At 41.4% G+C, this 21,947-nt stretch overlaps 1 protein-coding gene across 2 annotated transcripts in view; it reads right to left on the bottom strand.

The window, feature by feature from the left end:
- Positions 1-4,044: 4,044 nt before the first annotated feature.
- sh2d3ca (SH2 domain containing 3Ca) overlaps positions 4,045-21,947 on the bottom strand; it is a 40,568-nt gene continuing 22,665 nt past the window's right edge. The window contains exons 5-16 of one of the 2 annotated variants that reach the window (XM_026339796.1): positions 14,051-14,179; positions 11,571-11,720; positions 11,071-11,348; positions 10,828-10,905; positions 9,820-9,944; positions 9,370-9,724; positions 8,141-8,270; positions 7,734-7,849; positions 7,325-7,496; positions 7,131-7,242; positions 6,831-7,037; positions 4,045-6,295 (exon numbers count right to left, since the gene is read on the bottom strand). In XM_026339796.1, coding sequence (XP_026195581.1) covers positions 6,120-6,295; positions 6,831-7,037; positions 7,131-7,242; positions 7,325-7,496; positions 7,734-7,849; positions 8,141-8,270; positions 9,370-9,724; positions 9,820-9,944; positions 10,828-10,905; positions 11,071-11,348; positions 11,571-11,720; positions 14,051-14,179 — 2,028 coding nt within the window. In that variant the 3' untranslated portion in view covers positions 4,045-6,119. The remainder of the gene's footprint in view (positions 6,296-6,830; positions 7,038-7,130; positions 7,243-7,324; positions 7,497-7,733; positions 7,850-8,140; positions 8,271-9,369; positions 9,725-9,819; positions 9,945-10,827; positions 10,906-11,070; positions 11,349-11,570; positions 11,721-14,050; positions 14,180-21,947) is intronic. The other variant, XM_026339797.1, reaches the window with a different exon arrangement.

The raw sequence follows: 21,947 nt of genomic DNA, 5'->3' as shown, positions 1-21,947 counted from the left end.
ATGAGTTTCTTTATAATTTTAACACATTTTAAACAAACATTTGAATCATGTGGAGGTAAGGCTTTTTAACAACAAACACAAATTACAGAAAACTGTGTGTGCGTGTGTGTTGTTTTGGACACACCCACGGTCATTTTTTCCAGAGGCTTTAAAATTGTGTGCATGTAAATATTACCATCTTCATTTTGTTTTTTAAATGGCTTAAATCTCGCTCACAAGTTAATTTGAATTTTAGTTATATTAATACTTAAATGTCAAAGGCTACTAAGATAGATAAAACATATTTAATGAAAATGAGCTTTTCATCAAATTTTCTTCAGGTCATGGTGGTGTAATTTTTTGGGGGGTCAAATTACTACACTCTTTGAACTTGCAATCATTTAGGACAGGCATACTCTGCATACAAAGCTGTGGGAGTCAGTATTGAAAATACCTGGAAATCTGGCATTTTAAAACCGTTTCACACCAGATTTTAAAGGTTTAATATTGTTGTCTTAGTGCTGTACTGTAGGGACTTGGAAAATGAATGTTATTGTTTCTAAGATAAAATCTTGCGTTATGGGGCTGCCTCCATATCTGAAGCGCTATTCCCTTGAACTTGACTTTATTTTGAAAAATCATTATATTGGAAAATCATTAGTATATACTGAACTCTCTATCACATGTTCTTTCTAAATATGCATATGCACGTCTGCATGTATTTGCTTTGTGCCCATCAATATGAAAGTGTGCAGAGGCATGACATGAGTGTGTGAATTCACATCTGTCTCTCTCTATCCCTCTCTCCCTTTTTACATACATCCTCAATCATACTGGTGACAGTTCCAGTCCCAGTATACAAGGCTGGAAGGGTGAGGTGGGGGGCGAGAGGAGGTCAGTCAGAGGTTTGAATTGCAAATCTGCTGCCTTCTGTTAGCGTCCAAGCCTTAGCAGGCCCTGCCCTGTCTTCATTCATGTGTTAATGAGGAGTCAGTGCAGGGGCAGATAGACAGATCGACCAGGGGCCTGGCGGGGGTGAGACAAACACGAGGCATGGGTGAGGATGCAGGCGGGAAAATTATTGAGTCCCCCGATGTTGGAGGCAGCAGTGAAAGTTCGGAAAAATAATGATGACATGATGAGAAATGTTGTGGTTGCAGTCTTGTGTCCTTACAGGTGAAAACATTGGCGTAGTGAGCGAAGAGGCTGAAGCTGGCGTGTGGGAGAGAGTATCATAGCTGTACGCTTCATAGTTAGGGAGCAATTTATCCAGGAATGATCACATCATCACTGGGTGTCACATCACATTTGCTAAGCTGCCTTGAGGTTCATGTTCTGCTTTTATGGATGATACACGCGCTTCTTTTTGCACTCCGATGTGTTATTTTAGACAGTAAATAAAAACAATCTTTCAAATGCAGTCCAGTGTGCGATTTGGGGAAGAAAGATCATTTTGTGTTTTATTGTTTGTTTTTAATCAACAAAATGATTAGGATGATGGTTACACTGGTTGTTTAAGAGAGAGGTGTTTCAATCGGCATCCTCTTTAAGGAACGTGCACTGGAAAATAATCGTGTATCAGTAGTGAGCTGGGTAGATGATCATATGATTGTGGCAACGACGACTATGATTGTGAATCTTTTTTACAGCTATATTTTCTTTCATTTCCCATGACTATGTGAATTACCATCTGATCCTGCTAGAAAAAGTTTCCTTGTAGGGAGGAAGGTATTATTTTGTCAATATTTTACAGGTACCCACATTTGATAGATTTTATTTTCAGACATTATTTAATTGTAAATATTAGATATATTATTTACTGGAAATATATTACATATACATCCAGTTGGACATGTCACAAATCACACATATAATACACAATATTGTGTTTATATTAAAATTTATATATTTATATATTTATATATATTTATAATTTATTTAAATTACAATTCTGACTGTGCCCAGTCAGAACATGGTCCCATACCTAACACAGGAGTTTAAACATCTTCTTGAATGGGACACTGGTAGCCTCTGACATTACAAACACCTTGCGTGTATTTTCCTCATCATTTTCTTAGCTATCACTCTTCTCAGAGACTTCAGATTTAGAGTTAACATAGAACCAGAATTCACACCAAACACTTTGATTGGTTTGGTGTGATTTCCTAATATTAGGAAATTTCACAATGACAAAAATATTCAGCCATATTTCCACAGACATCTTCTCTTCACCACCAGTGTGTGCCTGTAGATGGATGTCAAAAGTCAATGCTACGGAGCCAAGCACCAGCGATAGAGCAGCCAAGGTCACACATGATCAGATGACAATGACCAACACAATGGATTAGCTATAAAAGGACTGGGGGGAGAGATTAGGGGTGAATTGATGATGGCTGGTTGGCTGGCTGGCAGTCAGGCAGGCCTTGGAGATCTTGGGTCTGTTTCAATAAGGAATATAAAGCACTGAAATTAACATGTACCATGATATCAAGCAGAGAGAATCCTCTTAGAGATTACATCCATGACATGTTCCGCCTATGGAACTGTATAGGAAGGGGAGACAAAGAGCAGAGCGAATGATAATTTTCTGTTGTGGCAGATTATGGGGTCTCCTTCCTATTCTGTTTCTGTTCTGCTCTGTTTTTTCCTGTACATCATAGTTTTTTTTTTGTAAGCAAGAGCAACAACACAGTTCCTGCAACATCTGTGTTGTCTCACACACACACACACACACACACACACACACACACACACACACACACGCACACTCCATCTGTCTTGGTCTCCCTCCCACTGCCATCGCTGTGGGTTTGTCTGCAAAGCAATGTGTGATGCTTCACACAACACACAACCTCCGTGCACTTCACACTGTGTATTTTTAGTAAAACAGCACTTACTTTGATATTTACATGCATAACAAACAATAAAAAAAAAACAACACTAAAGATATCGTCCAGGTGGGTGCACGAGCCACGAAGTATTGAACAGTAAGGATGATCCTTTAAGTGGAAGATGTCCAGAAACCATAGATGCTCAGCCTCCTCTAACTGGATGCTTGTGCCTGCAGATGTATTGATGAGACTGTGAAATGCTGTCGCCTAGTGGCTGCCAGCACACGCTGCAACAGAGTGGTTCTTCCAGGACAAGGCACATCTTTAACTAATGCAATGAGTGTAATAATGTGTTTGCATTTTTTTTTTTCTAGTTCCAGCTTTCCAAGTGTGAGGATCTGTTTCTTGTTTGTTTGATAGTAAATATCATTATATCACAGAGTTTTAGAATGGTGGTTGAACAAAATAAGTAAATCTGGTGACACTGGTCTTTTAGAAAATGTGATGAGCATCTTCTATTATGATCATACATTATTACATACAGTATTTTATAAGCCAAACGATAAGCCAGAAAACATGATATGAATAAGATATGAACTAATTATGAAACGAGTAAAAGAAAATCATTAAAGGAATTGCTCAGACTAACTTCAGCCAGATGGTGCTTTAGTGAGAATTAATGTCAGAAAATATTTGCTGGACTGACTTAAAATAAATTCTAGCTCCTCTATTGATTGTAATGAAAGAAAATCTCACACAGTCCAACACTGTTGATCATCAGTGATCACTGATATGTTAATAGACACACAGCCTTACCACAATCACACCGTCAACACTTGGTTGTTGGTTTTATTACACACTGTTAAAACTATGACTATTTATATTATGTCAGACAGAAAGTTTGATTATTATTTAAAGGTGTATCACAGTATTCATATTGATTTATTCCTGGTAGTCTTTAAGGCATTTGGTTGATGACTTGTGAGAATTGATTCAAAATTTCAACTAAATATATTTTTGTCATAATTATTGTGTATTATATAATTATATAATACAGATGAAGATCTCTGTTTAGACTGAACAATTGTTTGACCATTAAACACGCTAGAAGCTGTAAATACAATACACAGTTCTTTGAGTTTAGTTTAGTTTTTTTTAAAGTTTTGCTGTATTTTCTGCTCCAGCACCTGCAGAGGTCTGTATGAACTCTTTTTGACTGAACAAAGAACCCGACTCTCAGGCACAAGCAAGTATTTTATTTTGAAAAAAAGAGAATTGCTATGTACAGTACGTAAAAAAACATGAGCTCGTCCATCATTTCTTGCATTTTTGCTTTTCAAATGGTCCTGTTCCATACAACAGGAGAATCAACACACTTCCTGAACAGCATTCAACAGAAGACAACATATTCATAAGAAAACATATTCCATCATCATCATCACCTTTTCATGACCAGAGTTAGAAAACATCAAACCTAAACCAGCAGGCATCCTCTTGGTCTCAAACCTTGTACATACAGTATGTGTATGTTTTTACCTGTTATGTATTGTATTACAATTTATGATTCAGTGTTCTCCGCTGACTAAAGTTCGCCCCCTGGTGCACAGTAGTGGGAGCTGACACATGGCTCCTTGTCTCATGACTCAACACATGGTTCAGAATAAAAAGCGAGACAATCAAACAGCTCTTTAAAGACATCTCTAATATGCAACTGCAGGGTAGAATGATATTTTGGAATAATTTGATTTATATATTACATGATGTTCTTTCGTATATAGATTATCAGTTTGGATAAGAAAGGGTTATACATTTTAAAAAGGTGGCATTGTAGGGGGCACAAAGTGAGCCTTTATTCTATTCTTAATGGTGTCTGTTATTAAGGGGGCTCAGCCGTTAGCTGAAATGATTGCATACCCTTGTACTTTAAATACAGCAATGCTTTAACACTCAACAGTGTAAAATAATATCATAGAAAGATCATTCAAGCTCTTTTGCCGAAACACAAATTCAAACCATACGTTGTGTGTAGCTGGACTGTCGCCTACATGTCCATTAATGATTCAGTCTGGGAAGTTTTTTTTTCATTCAGATTTCAAATAGAAAAAAAAAGATCAGAAAAGATGTCAAATTCACTTTACCTCTCAAGTATCATTGAAATCCTCCACAGACATTAAAGTCTGACTAATCTTTTTTTTCACATTTAAATTGTTAGTTTAAAGCAACATTTGACTTAGTACAACATTTAGAGCTGCATGCATCGAACATGTGAGTTATTTCTGTAAATGTGCAGCTTCAAATCGCTAAAAGTCAAACCACAGCACCTTTAGAAATGTCTCAACACAAAGTGAAACATTGCTTTAACTAGATTTTAAGATCGAGTACGCGTCCCATTTTTCCTCAGCTTCATGCTTGTTTTTAGCTACATTTGTGCACGAGACACACGTTATTAAATGTATTAGTGAAGCAGCTACGACAAAAGGAGGTTTGCTTTGACCTCTTAATGTTAACAACTCACAAAGCCCTCATATCGAAGTTGCTGCGTTAGTTCTGCAAATGGTTCATTTCAGATACACTTATTAAAGCTTGTCTGATACATTCTTAATGAGAGTCAATGGGAATGATTGGTACAATTTTAATGAGGTTTTATGAAAATGGTTCCCTCAGAAGAACCAATGACAGATTCTCAAGAGTTTGGTGAATCAGTGCCCACAATGGCCTGATATCCTTTGATCATAGCGAATAAATAAGACAAAAAAATCACATGGGACCTTAATGACGCACAAAAACGAAGGAATGTAAACATACGCGTACAGACACACACGCACACACATTCGTTCACACAGACAAACATCTATACTATGCAAGTTATTATTGTCATTTTTTGCTACAGTGTGTGACAGCGGTGAGGGGGTCTGTGTGTTACTGAAGCGAGTCAAACTTTACAGCTCTGCTTGGCCCTCGGGGCACGCCGTAGACTGTTACTGTTCCCACGTCCTCCATTGTCTTTTCCACTTCACTTGCCTCCTTTCTGTTGCCAGTTAAATATTTTAGCGCCAAGTAAGAAAGTCACCACCACAACTGGAGTCCCACAGTCAGTGCAACACATGTCATAAGTGAGTAAACCCCTCTTCTGTATTCATAGTGCCCACTGCACGTGCTCTTTTAGCTGCCTCTTCGTTCGCTCTCATCCCTCCCAGTGTTCACGCCGGACTCTTCCACACCATCCTCCGTGATGCAAAACAAGACCATGCCACTATGAGTGGTGAGTGCATTTAAGGTTGTTTTTGATGGCGGGCGTTGGGGCTGGTGCTATAGCTCACTGTGGCGCACAACAGGCTCTAGCTTGTGTGACAGGGCTGTGAGGACTTTGTCGAACTTTTCGTAGCGCTCCGATTGGCTGCCTTCAGAGCCGCGGCTGCCCCACAGGAGACGCATCTGAAACTCTGTCTGGAAGATTTCGTGTATTTCCGCTTGCTCCTGGATTCCTGGAGAGGAGAAGAGAGGAGGTTACTCTATGTATAGGACTGATAATTAATTAAAATATTTATGGTTTTGATTTCTAGTAGAGAAAAAAAGTTGCTAAATTGGCACAATTACAGGCAAAAACGACAGTAATAGTATTAGACACTCTAACCCCACCATGTAGATGCACTAAACATATATCCTGTAAACATAAACATCTTCAGCTCAAACTATTCTCCACTTTAGCAGCTAGAACTGCTGATGAAAGGAGCAGAATGAGGTTAAGCTGATCGATAGCAAGATAAACAGAGATGTGAACTGATAGCTATTGACAGACAATTCAATAAAACAGTAATGGCCTCAAATTGAGAACTAATGGGGGGTTTTAAGGATCAATACAGTCAACAACAGGTCTCATATAGTCGACAGAAACATGATCATTATTAAATTACACTCATCACTATTAAAAATTATTCACTCACAGCAGGAGATGTAACACATGATGACCGTACAACAAAAAACAAAGAGGGTGTGGTGCAGTTTTTTGGCAGCTCTTACCCTGCAGTTTGGTCTCAGCGTTTGTTCTGTAGATTCCCCCGTGGTGTGCGATTGTACGAGCTGCCTCTAAGTGGTACATGACCACGTCGACTCCCACCTCTGAGCTCTCCCATGGCTCCAGCGTCTCCCCAAGAGCCACGCCTCGCTCCAGTAAAGACAGGACGGGAATGATGTGTGGGAAGGATGTGTTGGACAGGACGCTAGACTCTGTTGGCAAGAAATAAACACGCAGTCGCTCATTTTTGTATTAAACACGTGGAACTGCATGCCCAGTATGGTCCATGCAAGGTAGGTTCTCACCTTTGCCATCGTTTATATTCTTCATGAAAGGTTTGAGTTTCTTCTCATATAGAATCGCGCCTTCTGTGTGTCTCTGCCGTAATGTCACCCATGTCTGCTCCAGGCGGGAAATCTGAATGAATTGACACAATTTTAATGACAATGTGCAGGTTTTTGGCGTTAATGATGACGACTTTCATCTGAATCTCTCTCACCTGCGGCAGCTCCAGGGCTCTCATCACTGCAGCAAAGCCAAACATGTTGCCCATGTTGCTTTTCAGCTCTGCTGCTAATTGGATGGTCTTGTGGAGCAGGGCTGCCCGCTCCTCTGTGCTTCCTGTGCAGCCTAGCAGGTCCACTGCCATCATGATAGACATGGTGTAGAACCTGAGGAAATACGAATGTGTAATTAACTACAATTAACTAATTAATAAAACCTAATGACAAAGGAGGAGACAGAGGAAGTTATTATAAATGCTTAAATCAGACACATAGAAAGAGGTGGAATTGAGTAAACATCGTGAGAGATTTGATAAAGACAAGAACAGAAGAGCAAAGATAATCAACGGCTGATAGTTAATGAAGAAGATACTGTGTGATGCATGAAGGAGGACATGTTTGTACCTCTCCAGTAGGTCAAGTCTCAGTTGGTGTCCATGTGGCAGTGTCAGTAACTCCAGTCCTGAGGACACTCCCATCATCCTTTGCATCTCAGAGGTTACACCCAATATTCTAGCAACCTGCCCAAGAGTTTAAAGAGATCATCAGTTGCACATATGTGTTGTGTGAGCAGCTATTTCATAGTGTGTGAGTATGTGCATGCATGTCTGTGTATAGATATAGTATATGTTACATTTGCCTACAAGGTATTATGTCACTGTGCAGGTCAGCTTGTTTTAATTGCCTTTGTGCATGTGTGCTTCCAGGTGAATCTCATATATCTGTGTGTGTGTGTGTGTATGTGTGTGTGTGTGTGTGTGTGTGTGTGTGTGTGTGTGTGTGTGTGTGTGTGTGTGTGTGTGTGTTTATACCGTGCAGTCCACCATGGTGATGTGTTTAGCTGCGGTTCTTGCATCCACCTCGGCCAGCAGCTCTTTGACTCTCTTCAGCACGGACATTTCCAGAGGCTTATTCTCAGCTGGCATAAGGCAGGACTCATACCTGAACAGGAGCGATTGTAGCGCATTAGAAAATACTGAACCTGGACAGGACATGAGCACTGGCGAAGACTACAAGAAAAGATTATTGATAACGTCTGTAGTCTGGTAGGCTTGCCTGTAGTGGTCCAGTTGTGTGAACTGTGTCACTGGGACTTGTGCCGTGACCTTTAACAGCCTTTACAGACAATTTTCCCAGCCATCTGGGAATAATGCCCCAGCAGCAGACTTTCACAGGGGACGCTCAGTTGTCCAAAGCTGCTGCCTGCTACATCTCTGCCAGCAACACAGCGTACCTGACCATTTTACTTTTTCAAGCCTCATCTGCTGCTGCATCCCCCCTGGCACTATAAGCCCAATAAAATACAGTATCTGCTGTGGCTCCCAACACAGCACAAAGTCTTCCCTCAGGCTTTTTCCCCACAGGATTATCAGCTGTTTACTCAGGTCTATTTTGTCTATTTTGTCTATTTTTCTCTCTCATGTACTTGCTGTCCGTGACATGTCAGCAGTTGCATTGTGCTCTGAACATACCAACTTTACGTGCTGATAAATATGTTTAGGTGTACAGAAAGCCAAGCAGGTTTCATTAATCTGCTTTTGTATCCGTGAGTTACTTGGATCTCATCGCTACCATTGTTGTTTTAGGTGTCATAATTTATTTATAAACCCTGCTTTGCTTGATGAATGATCATGAAACACTGCTGCTTCATCCTCATTGTGCATTTTCTCCATTGAGGTCCCTTTTTTTCTTTCTCCTAACAGTTTGACAAATCACGAGACTTCTCTATTGTTGTTGCACTTGATACACATTAGCCCTGCAGGAGGGATAAGGACTGACTTTTAAGCTTTCTTTGACGTCTTTTTGGCCGAGCCCAACAGGCTGACACAGCTGAAAGTCTACATAAGCCATTTGGCAACTCCAGTACCAGCCACAAGGCTTTATAGCAGTCAACCTGTCAATGATGTCTTCGCCAGCAGTGTGCTGCAGAGGCACCACCTGAATTATTTTTCATGTCCTTGACTTGAGAGCAAGTATTTGTTAAAAAGAGCATATAGTGTAAGTTTGGAAGTCTAATTTTAGGTTTGTAAGTGTCTCATACCTGGATGGTCTGAATGAAGATGCTGTCTCCACCTGTGGGGCACTGAACATCCCCTCTCCTTCCTCTCTCTCTCCTTCCTCCCTCCCTTCTTCCACTCGCAATCGCTCCACGTAGCTCTTAGTCGGGGGTTTAGGGGGCCCAGCAGGGCAAGGTCTGAGGTCACAGTAGCTCCCTGCAGTTTCTGAGGAATGTGATTGGTAGTTAGGATGGTGGGCGGGTGAAGAGTGCACGGGAATCTCTGGAGGGTTGTTACTGGCTGTGGGGCTGAGTTGAGGGTCGCTGGAACGTCGTATCACAGGGGAAGGTGGGACGACAGCGAGGACCCGCCCGCCTGAGTGGGCTCTCTGTCTGCTGACTGTTAAAAATAGGAGAAGAGTCTTAAAATCTCCAAGACAAGAGAGCATTTCTTCTTAATTTATGAGTCCAAGTTTGTGTGTCGCTGGCACTTACTAGCACTATACGCAGGAGTTGGGGTTTCCCCAACAGGTGACAAGGGACAGCGATACTCCTGGATCTGGTCCATGCTCATCGCACAGTTCCGCATTGCATCTTTGTGGTGGTGGATTGTCGATGGGCTGCAAACACAGTATTTTTAGCATGTTAAAAATCTTTAAGTATGGATTTAGAAGCTGGTAAGGTCTTAAGGGGAACCTCACAAAGTGATGGAGCTCAGGATGTCACACTAAGCTATTTCAGAAGACAGGGGTGGTGTGTTTAAGGAGGTGAATGCTAAGTTATTTCTGAGTGAGAGAAGACGGACAAAATATAGTTGACAACCACATTCCTCCTTTTTGTGTTTTAATGAATTAAAACCATGTTTAGTAAAGAAGGAGCAGAAAAATATAACGCAATGTGACTTCTAGGTGAAGTTTTGTAAACGATAAGCACTACAGCATGCAATTAAAAAATAAATTGTAGAAATATGTTTCTTATCCTGTGAAGTCAGACCCACAGAAGAGCGTTTTTGACCAACCTTCCTCAACCTAAGAGAAGATAGCAGAGCTGGGAAAGTGAGGACGGGGTGGAGCAGAGTGGATTGATTTTGAATCTCGTGCTAATGCCATCTTAAGTTACAAATCGTAGCTTTAAGTGATGTTTAAAATCTATTTTAGCGCATTAGCTCTGGTATCTCTGCTAAGTATCTCTGCTAACACCGGCAAATATTTTCTATTATATTTTATAAAGCTTGTTCAACTCTTATCTGCACCTTGATGAGACTGAAATTGATTTCAACTGAACACAGGATATTTGTCTGCTCCCTTCAGATTCAGCTTCAAACAGCTTTGTCCTGTTTGAAACTTGATCCAGTGCAGAAGTTGCTGCACTGAATCAAGGACTTAATGCTCATTAGGGGAGGTGCTTCCAGTGCATGTGAAGTGAAGGGACTGCAGGAACGTGGGAGGCAAGTGCACTAGTTTAGTGCTCAAGAACAACACTTGTGTGACACACAAACACAACCTGCAGTTGGGCACAGGTTCCGGCTCTGGTTCTGCTGGTGCCACGGGTGTCTCAACTGGACTGGGACTGTCTGAGTCACTGATCGTGTATGCAACATAAAGCAAAAATAACACAATGAAATTAGGATGAAAACTGCAAAAAAAAAGGAGCTGCCAGACTTTCATTACTGGCTGCTAGGTGGTTCGTTCACGTTCACTTCCTAAAACCCAAACAAACACTGTGCTCCTCTTTCTCCTGGCTCACCTGTGAGGTATCATCTTCTCGGTCGTCAGCCCGTCAGTCATGGTGACGCTCCTTCTCTTAATGTACGCTCCCCTCTGACTGGACGGTGAGTAAGCAGAGCCTTGCTTGCTGTTGGAGAGGGCGAAGGTGGCCTCCAGGTAGCGCAGGGGAAGAGTTCTGCTGACTGGACAGTAGATGTGAACACCACTAGACTGGGAGACCGGTTTGCGCTGACCCACATAGAAACGCACCAGCTCCTGGACCGAGTCAAAGCTGTCAGACTCCAACATGTACTGCACCTGAGGATGGTGAGACAGAAAGTAATATAACAACTATGTGTTTAATTTTATTTGTATTTATCTATTCTTTTTTTATGCAAATAATAATGTGAAAATCTTTACCATGTATGGTCCTGTTCTAACGCTACATGAGCAACATCTCCATAAGGGTCAATACTCAATTACATATAAAAAAAGTTTAGCAAAAGTAGTTCGACAGACAAGTCAGTAAAAGGTGAATACCTTGGTCTCATTGGATTTGACCAGCACTTTGCTAATCTTGAAGTGCAGCACCTCATTATCCCATCGACAGGTCAGCACGTAGTCACCCACACTTGTCAGAGAATCACGCACAAGGAAGTCTCCATTACGCAAAACCAGAGTCTCCGACACCTAGACAGACACAGAGAAAACATGTAACGTAAATGTCTGTGAAGGTTCTCAGTCATCCAGGTCATGGTTATCCCAAAATGGACGGGATACACAGAAGAGTTAAAGAGTTAGTAAGTTTAAGTTGTTGCAGGAGACAAAAAAGTTCCCAAGCCAGATGAACTACAGCGTGTGTGTGTGTGTGAACATTTGGTCACTAACACTTTGCCTCTTTTACTGTAATAATTGAATTTAGGGAATCATTACTATTTATGACAGTGCCTTAGGGAGGCTAGTGTTGCTGAAAATACTATCTCACCACGGAACGGTCTCTGTTATGCACAGTTTGAGATGGAGATGACAGATAAAATGCTAGTAACAATGCCTGACAATGACTTTCTGAGGATACATTAAATCGACTTCAGCACTATTGTAAGAATGAAATTTCAAATTTATTGACAAAACAATGGAGAAAAGCAATCTCCTGGCTAATGGTCAATAAATCAGCTTCAGGCTGTACATCCTGCTGATGCCAAACATTACAGATGTATGTCTCTGCATTTAGGTGAGAAAAGATCACAAATACTGACGCAGTATCAAACTGAGCAGGGTTCCCTTTAAAACTACTAGCAGAGAGACGCTGAGGCGCGCAGCTGTAAATTCACACAATGCAGGAAGCAAGGCTTGAGATATGCAATGAGTGTCACTGACCAGCAGGAGGGAGTATATGCACAGATTAAATGCTCAAATCAAGCGCAGGATCCTCTTATTACTCTCATTTCTAAACTGAATTCTACGGCAGTGAGTGTTTGTAGCAGTATGACTCCTCACTGGATTTCAAAATAAATATATTTTTAATGACAGTTTGGTACAAAATAGGTAAAAACACATGTATACACACACACACACACGCACACAACTTGTGCACATGCTGCACTGGAAGTCTTAACTTTAAAAGAAACCGAACAGGAAGATATAAACAAGCTGGAAGGAAGGATGGGATTTACGGGAGCTTACGTACAGTATCCACCCACCGGGTGTGTGTGTGTAGGAGATCTAATCACTAAATATTGTTTTGGTAACCAGGGGGTTTCAGGGTTTCCCCAAGTTTACAGAGGGGCAAATCCATGAATAAATGAATATTTTATGTAAATTTAAAGAGGAAAGACTCACAGATGGCTGATTTGAATCTGCGTGTGTGTGTGTGTGAGTGTGTGTGTGTGTGAGACAGAGGTTGATCAAGAGGTTGTGTCTATGAGAGAGTACCCTCCACATGTGCATGCAGTGTGTTTGTGGGCGCAGGTCTGTAGTTGCGCATCTCTTTGTATCTGTGCCTCAGTCACCAGCTGTGAAATTCAATTGCGTACGTCAGCAACACGCGCAGCTGTCTGTTTGGCAGAGTTTCCCTCCTCCTGAACGCTGAAGCAATTTCTACTGAGCTGTGACAGATGATGGGATTCATTAATCAGTGTCATTCTGTGTGTAAAGCATTTAAACTGTGCTTTCAAAGCCAGAGACTTTGACCAAGTAATCGCTCAACTAATGCCATTGGCTGACAACTACATCAACCCACACACACTAATACTATTACGTTTGGACTTTTATCTCATGTAATTCTGTCTTTTTATTAAAGGCGTCCTAAAAAAGTGCAGGGCTGAAATAGAAGCAGCAATAAACCGTTTCCAGAAATTATTTATATGTTCATCATTTTTTCACTACTACTGCAGCTGAGTGACTGTGACAGAAAGTCGGACTTGAAAACTGGATTATAGCTCATGCTGACTAGTAATAAATTAAGTTTTGGTTGATTGTTGGTTATGTGTTGTTGTTTATTGTTTTGTTTTTTTACCTTTTAGCCATTATGGGACAGCTTGAGGCAGACAGGAAACATGGGGGAACAGAGAGAGGGTGTGACATGCAACAAATGTCCCCAGGGACCTTCCAATTACATGACTTGCCCACAAACCATTAGATTTCCAGTGTGCTCCAAGTTTAGTTGTGAGTCTTCAGATTGGTTATTTTGTCCAAAATCCCAAATATAAGTAGTTTACAATGTTATAAAAACGAGAAAAGCAGCATGTCCTCACATTTCTAACGTGTTCTTTATAAATAACTTATTATTTAGCCACACAGTTACTGTGTTTGTTCGAAACTTGGATGCATATACTTGCTTGCAAAGGACAGCCTGCATGTCTATGTGTATTTGTGCTGGGCATTAAGTACTGCACACTGACAGTGTGCCACCTCAGGGGTTTCTTGCCTTGGAAAGTATATGTGTGTGTGTCAGTGTTTTGACTACTGCGATGTACTCTCCTGTGCATGTATAGTGTACTTTATAGTGTGTGGGTGTTTACCTCTCTGGGTATGTGTCCATGGTACCAGCCATGGCTCCTGATATCAGCAGGGCTCAGTTTCAGCTCCTCCTCAAGCTCCTTACGAAGTTTCTCAGGTGGAGACTCCAGCAGGTACTTCTCCTTGGAGAACTGCATGAAGCAAACAAGTGGAGAAAAACAAGACATCAAAGGGAGACTCGTCATACTTTACTACTGCAGGATATTCACATAGAAACATTGGTGCACAGTATTTACTCCTTAGATTAGAGATTGGGATCTCAATTGCCAGGGTAAATTCAATACATAAATATATTTATACATCATTTTGAAGCTAAAATGAGAAGTATAAATGTAGTATTGTGATCGAACATGCATGCAGAGTGTGCTTCTGCTAACGCAGAGTGTTGTTTACACCAACACACACACACACAAACACACCTGTGTTACAGAAGGCAACACTGCAGGGAAGCATCACTGTGTGCTGCCTTCCCCACAAACATGCACACACTCACATATGCACACACACACACACACATCCAAGAAACAATCCAATCGACTCTGACCTGATTACTAAGAGGCAGAAATCATGATCTGTAAGCTTCCATTGTTCTCCTGTACCGTGGAGACCTGGCTTTAGCTTTTGAGTGTGGCCACTCAGGATGGCTTGTAATAACGCCTAATACACACTCTCGTGTGCATTTATATGCTCCATAAGCAAACAAATGAATCAGATTTCAGATTTCAAAGCTTCATGTTTCTGTTTGCACATGTTGGAAAACATGAAAAGGAACTATTTAGTTGCAAATGTGTGTAAAAACTGAGTTTCTTTGGTCATATTCACATTTAGATTGGTGGAATCCACAATCAAAGCAAGCAGCCTCCAAAAGGCCTGTGTAAGAAAAATAAAGATGTTTAAAGTGCTTGATTTATCTTGTCCAAATAACAATCACAACCCATTAGGCACTCTGCATTTTTGCAGTGACATGCTGAAAGTATGTTGATACATGTTCACATATCTGATCTACTCAGGAACTATTTGCTTAGTTGAGGAAGGAAAAACAGGAAACCCCCGCGCTGGGACCTAGATCTTAAGTGAAGACACCATAACAACCGGTGATTGTGGAAAGATTGAGTTCAGATAGATGAACTTAGACGAGGCAAACGGAGCACGCAAACACACAAAAACACAAAATATGCACAAAACACAGAAATCCACACAGGAATAAACAGTGAAAGGAAATCATCTTGACTCTGCCAATATGAAGAGAAATGAGACTGGAGACCAAAATAAACAGTAAACAGCCTTGTCGCTAAGGCCAGCCTGTCGTTCCCCTTAATATATTCCTGCAAACTCTCTTTCTCTGTCTCAGTGTTTTTCTCTCCCTCACATGCTTTTCTCTCTTGCCTAGAGTTCATTTTCATCTTTGCTTTCATCATCACAAACATAAAGTTTCACTAAGTTCTTAGACGTGCTACAGACAGAGAGTGTAAGCAATGGGAAACTATGATCTGTGTGTGCAGAGTGTGTTTCCGCCCGGTGTCACGAGGACTGCAAGAGCCAAACAATCGATCTTATCGTCTCCAGGTCATTGCGAGATGAAATTATTAACTTCCTCCTCTCTTCGCCTTTTCCACATCTCTTGTCCAAACCTCAGGGGATGATGGAGGAATATCACCGTGGAGGTTCACTCTCCCAGATTAGATTTGAGGTGTGTGAGTGTATGTCTCAGTGTGTGTGTGTGTGTGTGTGTGTGTGTGTGTGTGTGTGTGTGTGTGAAGGGAAAAAGAGCAGAGGGGTCAAGTGTTCAGTTATTGCTTTTTCTTGTCTCCCTGGAAACCCAGGAGAGGCCTGCCACTGAACTGATGCTCAGCAATGAACTTGGTGTCTATGTGTGTATGTGTGTATGTGTGCGTATACATATGAAGGGGTTATGGGGCAAATTGAAATGTCAGTGGGGCTCTGTTTATGATACGGTTCGTGGAACAGACTGACATCAGAGGTAACGCACTGACAGAGAAACCAAAAGAGAGTGAGACAATAAAAAGGAATTTGATAAGGACAGACAAGCACACAGAAAACACTGACCTTATTATAGGTTAACCGATGAGGGAAATTGAAAGCATGCATCAAACACACACACACACACACTACTATTACTACTATTTGCACAGTTTAAAGAGCATTTTGCATTCAGGGCTTGTTTCTCTGGGAAACACCGTCTTTAACAGAACTACAGAGACTGTGTGTGCTGAGAAACACTGTCCTCTTACAGAGGCGAGGGGCCAAAAATGAATACAGACATGATAGAAGAGCTCAGTGAAGGTGAGACTATAAAAGCTCCTGTTCAGCAAAAAAATATGTTGACTGATGACAAAAGGAGAGCAGACAAAGGAAATATGTACAACAGGAGTCATCTACAAAGACCAATATGAATTTACTAGTATTCTTACATTCACTACACCACTCCCATACCCCCACTAGGCTGAGTCCTTGGTTGTCTTAGCAACATCTCATTGTGCTTGTTGGCCTGGGTGTGCAAAGAAGTCTTTCATCTTTTAATAACTACAGTAGTAGTAGTAGTAGAGTTACTACTGTTACTATTACTACTACTGCTGTATGTGTGTTTTTCTCGTCTATTCTTTCTAGGACATATGGAAATACATAATGTCAGCAGGCACCCGTATGTATTTTATTGTGTATATTGTGAGGGGATACTAATGAGAAGCATATGATCATACATGATTTGAGAGCGTATACTGAAGCAAGGGATTTATCAAAACAAAGAGAGCAACGAATTTATGAACTGACAGGCAGACAGACAGGAGAAGAACAGAAGCAGACAAGCAACAGCCATATCAGAGACAGACAGACTAAACAACAAGCACACATAAAGACAAGACATCAGACATTCAGGAAGGCACACAGGCAGACAGACAACAGAAACTCATTAATGTAGACAGAGAGGCAGACACGCAGGAAGACAGGTAGCCCATTAGCAGATGAGAGAGTTTAGGCAATTTAGCAGCTGATGCAGGACTTTGCTTCCCCAGGGGAGCGAAGAGAGGAAAAGTGATTGGTGTGTGTGTGTGTGTGTGTGTGTGTGTGTGTGTGTGTGTGTGTGTGTGTGTGCATTCATCCATACAGGGTAAGTGTGTGAGTTCTACATGGGTGGCACCATTAATGGATGGTGCTCTATTTTGGGTGAGAGCTGAGTAGGAGCAAAAGTAACAGCGGGTTACCAAAGATAAGTTGGGATAAAAGAACCCTCAGATGTATTTATCATAATTCTTACTCGAATGGATGTCGGAGAGCCAGGAAATAGACTATAAGAGCAAAGGGTGTGTGTACACGTGTGTGAATATGAGTCAAGGATGACAACATGTTTGGTCCATCAACTAATTTACACCAGCATCTACTCGAGTCCCATTTTCTCACTGTGCACCAATCAGACGTCTTCATCTGATAAATCATCAGTGTGAAAACTGACAGTGCTATCACTGGACATCATTAAAAGAAATAACTGACCACCTAGGATGAAAATAAATGAGACAAAAACATCTAAATATATGCACATATTTATACATATATTATACACACCCCCTTTTTATCACATTGCAATGTGTGTGTGTGTGTGTGTGTCTTTGTCTGTTCTATGCTGAATTGGTTATGTCTGTACTTTTCCGTGCTGTGCAGTGGTTTGCAATTCTAATATACAGCTAATAAACATTACTTTATCATTTCACCAGCATGCACATGTGCAAGTACAGATATATCCAGCCATGGGTTGTTATAAGGAACATTACAGCGGGGTAGCAGATTAACACTGGTACAAATCAGCACGTTGTATGTGCTGGCACCAGTTTGTTTGCCTGTTCTTGTGGAAGCAGCACAAAGTTGAGTGCCTTGAGCAATGTCAGGGGATGCAACTCAAAACAAATAACTTCAGGAGCGAAGGCATGAATGAGAAATGAAACCAAAGATAATTGCTGACAAGAATAAAAACCTGCAGAGAAATGTAGTCTGTGGTATTTAGCAGCATGGATCCAAAGTGAAAAAACAGAAACACATTCCAGTGACAACAAAAACACCCACCAAAGAGAGGAATGCTCTCTAAACAGACTGCGGCACTTAAATCTGAGCTCATGTCAGCCTGCACCTTCTTTCTTTTTCAGCTCGTGGGCTAGCCTCTAACCTCGCTGTCATGGTAACCCCCCCCGAGCGGTTGGTGGCAGTGGGGGTAGGAACTGAGCTGGGTGTAGGGAGAGGTGCAGGGGGTGGAGGACTCCCACGTCCTGCACAAGCACACACACACGTGTCATGGGTCCAAATGTTGAAGAGGCTCTCTGCCCTCCACCTATATGTCTCCGGTCCTGAGGGGAGATAGTGACCAGGTTCATCATATAAAGACCCTTCAATCCTCCTATCTCATCTTACACACTCCCACGCGTACAGGCCTCTACATATTACAGGGGTTTATACACACGTATACGGCGAGTATCACCCCACTCCAGACTAATCCCTGTGTGCCCTCCAGCCTGATTTCCACTGTTACATTCACACCGGTTCCCACGGGTATAAAAGTCTTTAAAACATGTAAAATGATATGAGTATTTGAGGCAGGGCACACATAACATTAGTCTTTATATTTACCCTTTATTTTCATCCTCATAAAGGTGAGAGTGTTTTTGAAATAAAGATAATGAAACTGCTTTTACAATTGTGTAATAAAAAACACACAAAATCGGATTTGCATGCTGCATACAAAACGTAATTCTTGGAAAACACTAGATTTTGTGGAGAAGTTGTGGACTGTTCTGTGACAGTTACAGTAAAGAGAAGCTTTAAAATAGGTTTTAAAGCAAAAATAAATAATAAATAATAAATAACAAATAACGAAAACCAGAAGCACAACTGCAGTTTCTAGTACACTTTGCTTTCTTGGCTTGACCGACCTGGTGTGACAGTGAGTGCAAGCACATGCACATGTCACAAATGGCATACACCAGGCACTGTATGACACAAAAGCCACACAGCACATTCAAATAACTCTGCTGATGTCGTATACGATGAAAAAAATATCAGACAACCTGCTAGTCTCTGTAGACTGAGAGAGTGATGGCTGGTACAGAGACAGTGGCAGAATATGAGACTGATAACGGTGACCTTCTACTGTCGTTAGGAATGAGTGTCTGCTGCAAAGACGAGCGCACGGACACACACAAAAACACACACAGGGACATTCATCCTTCGAGGCAGCTGGATGTTGACATATATCCCACTAAAAAATATATACACTCATATAGAGCACTGGTGTGAGCTGTCACTCAGCATGGTGTCAGAGCAGGGACCTCCTGGATTGAGTGACAGCTGGTGGACAGGATATGACATATACCTACACTCCCACAGAGACTGAAGGAGGCACAGTGCCGCTCTGCACGGCTCCTCTCTCCCTCCCCACCTCCCTCTCGCTCGCTCCCTCTCAAAACTACACTCACTTTTTGCTTTCTCCATCAGCTCAGCCTTTATCTCTTTTTTTCACTTCTCCCAGGTCGTCACAGGTTATCGCTCCCCTTCTCTCAACCCTGCTCAGGCTGTTAACTCATTCTCAAGAGCTGCTGTATGCATGAAGAGACAATGACAAAGCACATATGCATAGAGGGGAATGCAATTATAATGCTGGAAAATGAAAGTAAAATAACAATATTCGATTTCTACGTTTGCTCCGTCTTATTTCCATGAGATGACAGTTTGAGATTACTTTATCATAAATAAATATTGCATTTACAAAATGAGTACTGGCTGTAAATAAGAACAAAGCTTAAATGACCGTTTTTATAGGGCTGTAGCTTCTATGTAGTCAGACAAACACAACCCCAGGGAAAAGAAGTGACTGTCTGCTCATAAAGCTGTGACAATTGAAAGCGACTTTCATGAGCATATCGTTTTTTATCAACATATCAATTTATGTTTGATGGTGGCTGAACTGCAGGAAGAATCTGTTAACAGCGAGTAAATCGACTGAGCGGGGGGACATAAATAGGATTTTGAAAAGTGGAGGGGGTCATGTCACATCCTCGTGGGGAGCAGAAACAAAAGTGACTGCACATGAAATGTCTCTTGCGATCATCGTCCGCGGCGTAGCACAGGGTGAGCCACGGCTTGTGGTACATCTCGGCACATTAGATCAAACAAGGTTCAGCAGAGAAGCGGCTCTGCAGAATCAGTTTAGGTAAAGACCTTAAATTCCTCCTCCCCTGCTTAAAACAATATAGTCGACCTGTAGACTTCCACATATAAGACATGTCTGACTGTCTGGTGCTTCATCTGCTGAACAGAGTCACTGTGTCTGTGTATGACAATGAACCAGAAACTGTAAAAGAAAGTTTATTTTCATTCACTCTCAGTGGATCTAACCTCTCTCTCTCTTTCTCTCTCTGTCCTTGTCTGACTCCTTATCTGACTCTTCCATTCATATTTTAAAGTCTGTTCCTCCGCTTTTTGTTTCTAAATCCGAGACCTACTAAAGTATTTCCTCTATTTCTCCCAGCACTTTTATAAAATGAGAGTGAAACACGAGTGTGTATGTACTGTATGTATGTACTATATATGCCTATCATGCATGCATGTCATTGTGCCAAAAGATATATGCTGACAATCAGCTGCCTAAAGGGACAAACGACCTCTCTGTGTGCCCCTGCGCTGCATGCGTGTGTTTCCTGTATCATTATGTTTGCATCCACAAAAGCGACAACGCTCATTCGACACTGGAATGGCATCTCGTCCTCTTTTTGTTTCTGACTTTTCAAATCTTTCAAGTGTGCGCACGTGACAACCGCAACAAAAGAAGCAACCTAAGTGCAACACCAGACAACATACAGTTGTTATTTTAGATCCTCACAAACGTTAGCAAAGAGAGAAACGCATTCACAGGCAGATAGAAATACACAACAGAGCTGATGCACACACTTGAGCGCACACAAACGACAGGGGAAGATTTTAATGATGTTTGACTGTTAAGTACGACTCCTGACTGCGCGTCTCTCCCTCGCCTCCTAACCCGTGATTTCTCAGCTAAACAGGCCTATAGGCTACAAACACACTGTGTGTGTGTGTGTGTGTGTCTCTCTCTCTCTCACACACACACAAACACCTTCAAACAAAAGAAGCAGAGGAGTAAACAACCATTTCCCCAAAGCTTCCGCACACACACAAACCCCCCGTTTCCCCCAAATCAACACACACAAAAACAGCAATTATATAGACACTGCACAGAAAAACGCCCGGATCTACACACATATATACGCACTCTTCAATGTTGGTACCTATACAATAATAAAGTACACACAGGTAAAAACAGAGATGACACAGTTACACTTTGATGAAGGGGATTCGTTTTTAAAGAAAGACCAGAATATGATACAGATAATGATTAGAGATTACACAGATTCAATTAGACGTACTGTATCTCTTGGTGAAATTAGATAGGCTGCTCGAGCCTAATTGTATTCAAAGAAGTTTAATACTTCTGTGCTAATGACACAGAGATGTTGGCACGCGCGTTGTGGTGCTGTAATTAGATACAAATTTAATACAGACACATGCACAGATCTATTGCAGTGACTCAACCCAGTGACTAGAGCACAGAGTGTGACTGGTAGATTAAGTCTAGAGTTGGTTAAAGGCCTCGAAAATATCTCCTCTCACTCAACTTCTTGCTGTGAGGTGATGAGATCCTACATATGCCTCTGCGCTCTTCGCACTCTTTGGAAATGGATGGGAATCTTTGGACAAATTAGCATAAAGGTCACATACATCCATGCACCAATGGAGATTAAATCAGAATCTAATGACTTTAAGTGGTGATAAATAAGCACTTAATAGCACTATTTCAAAGGGCTTTAAGAAAAGAGTCTACGT

The sequence above is a fragment of the Anabas testudineus genome, chromosome 22, assembly GCF_900324465.2.
Source record: "Anabas testudineus chromosome 22, fAnaTes1.2, whole genome shotgun sequence".
Classification (NCBI taxonomy): Eukaryota; Metazoa; Chordata; class Actinopteri; order Anabantiformes; family Anabantidae; genus Anabas; species Anabas testudineus.
This window is presented reverse-complemented; position numbering and strand designations above follow the sequence as displayed.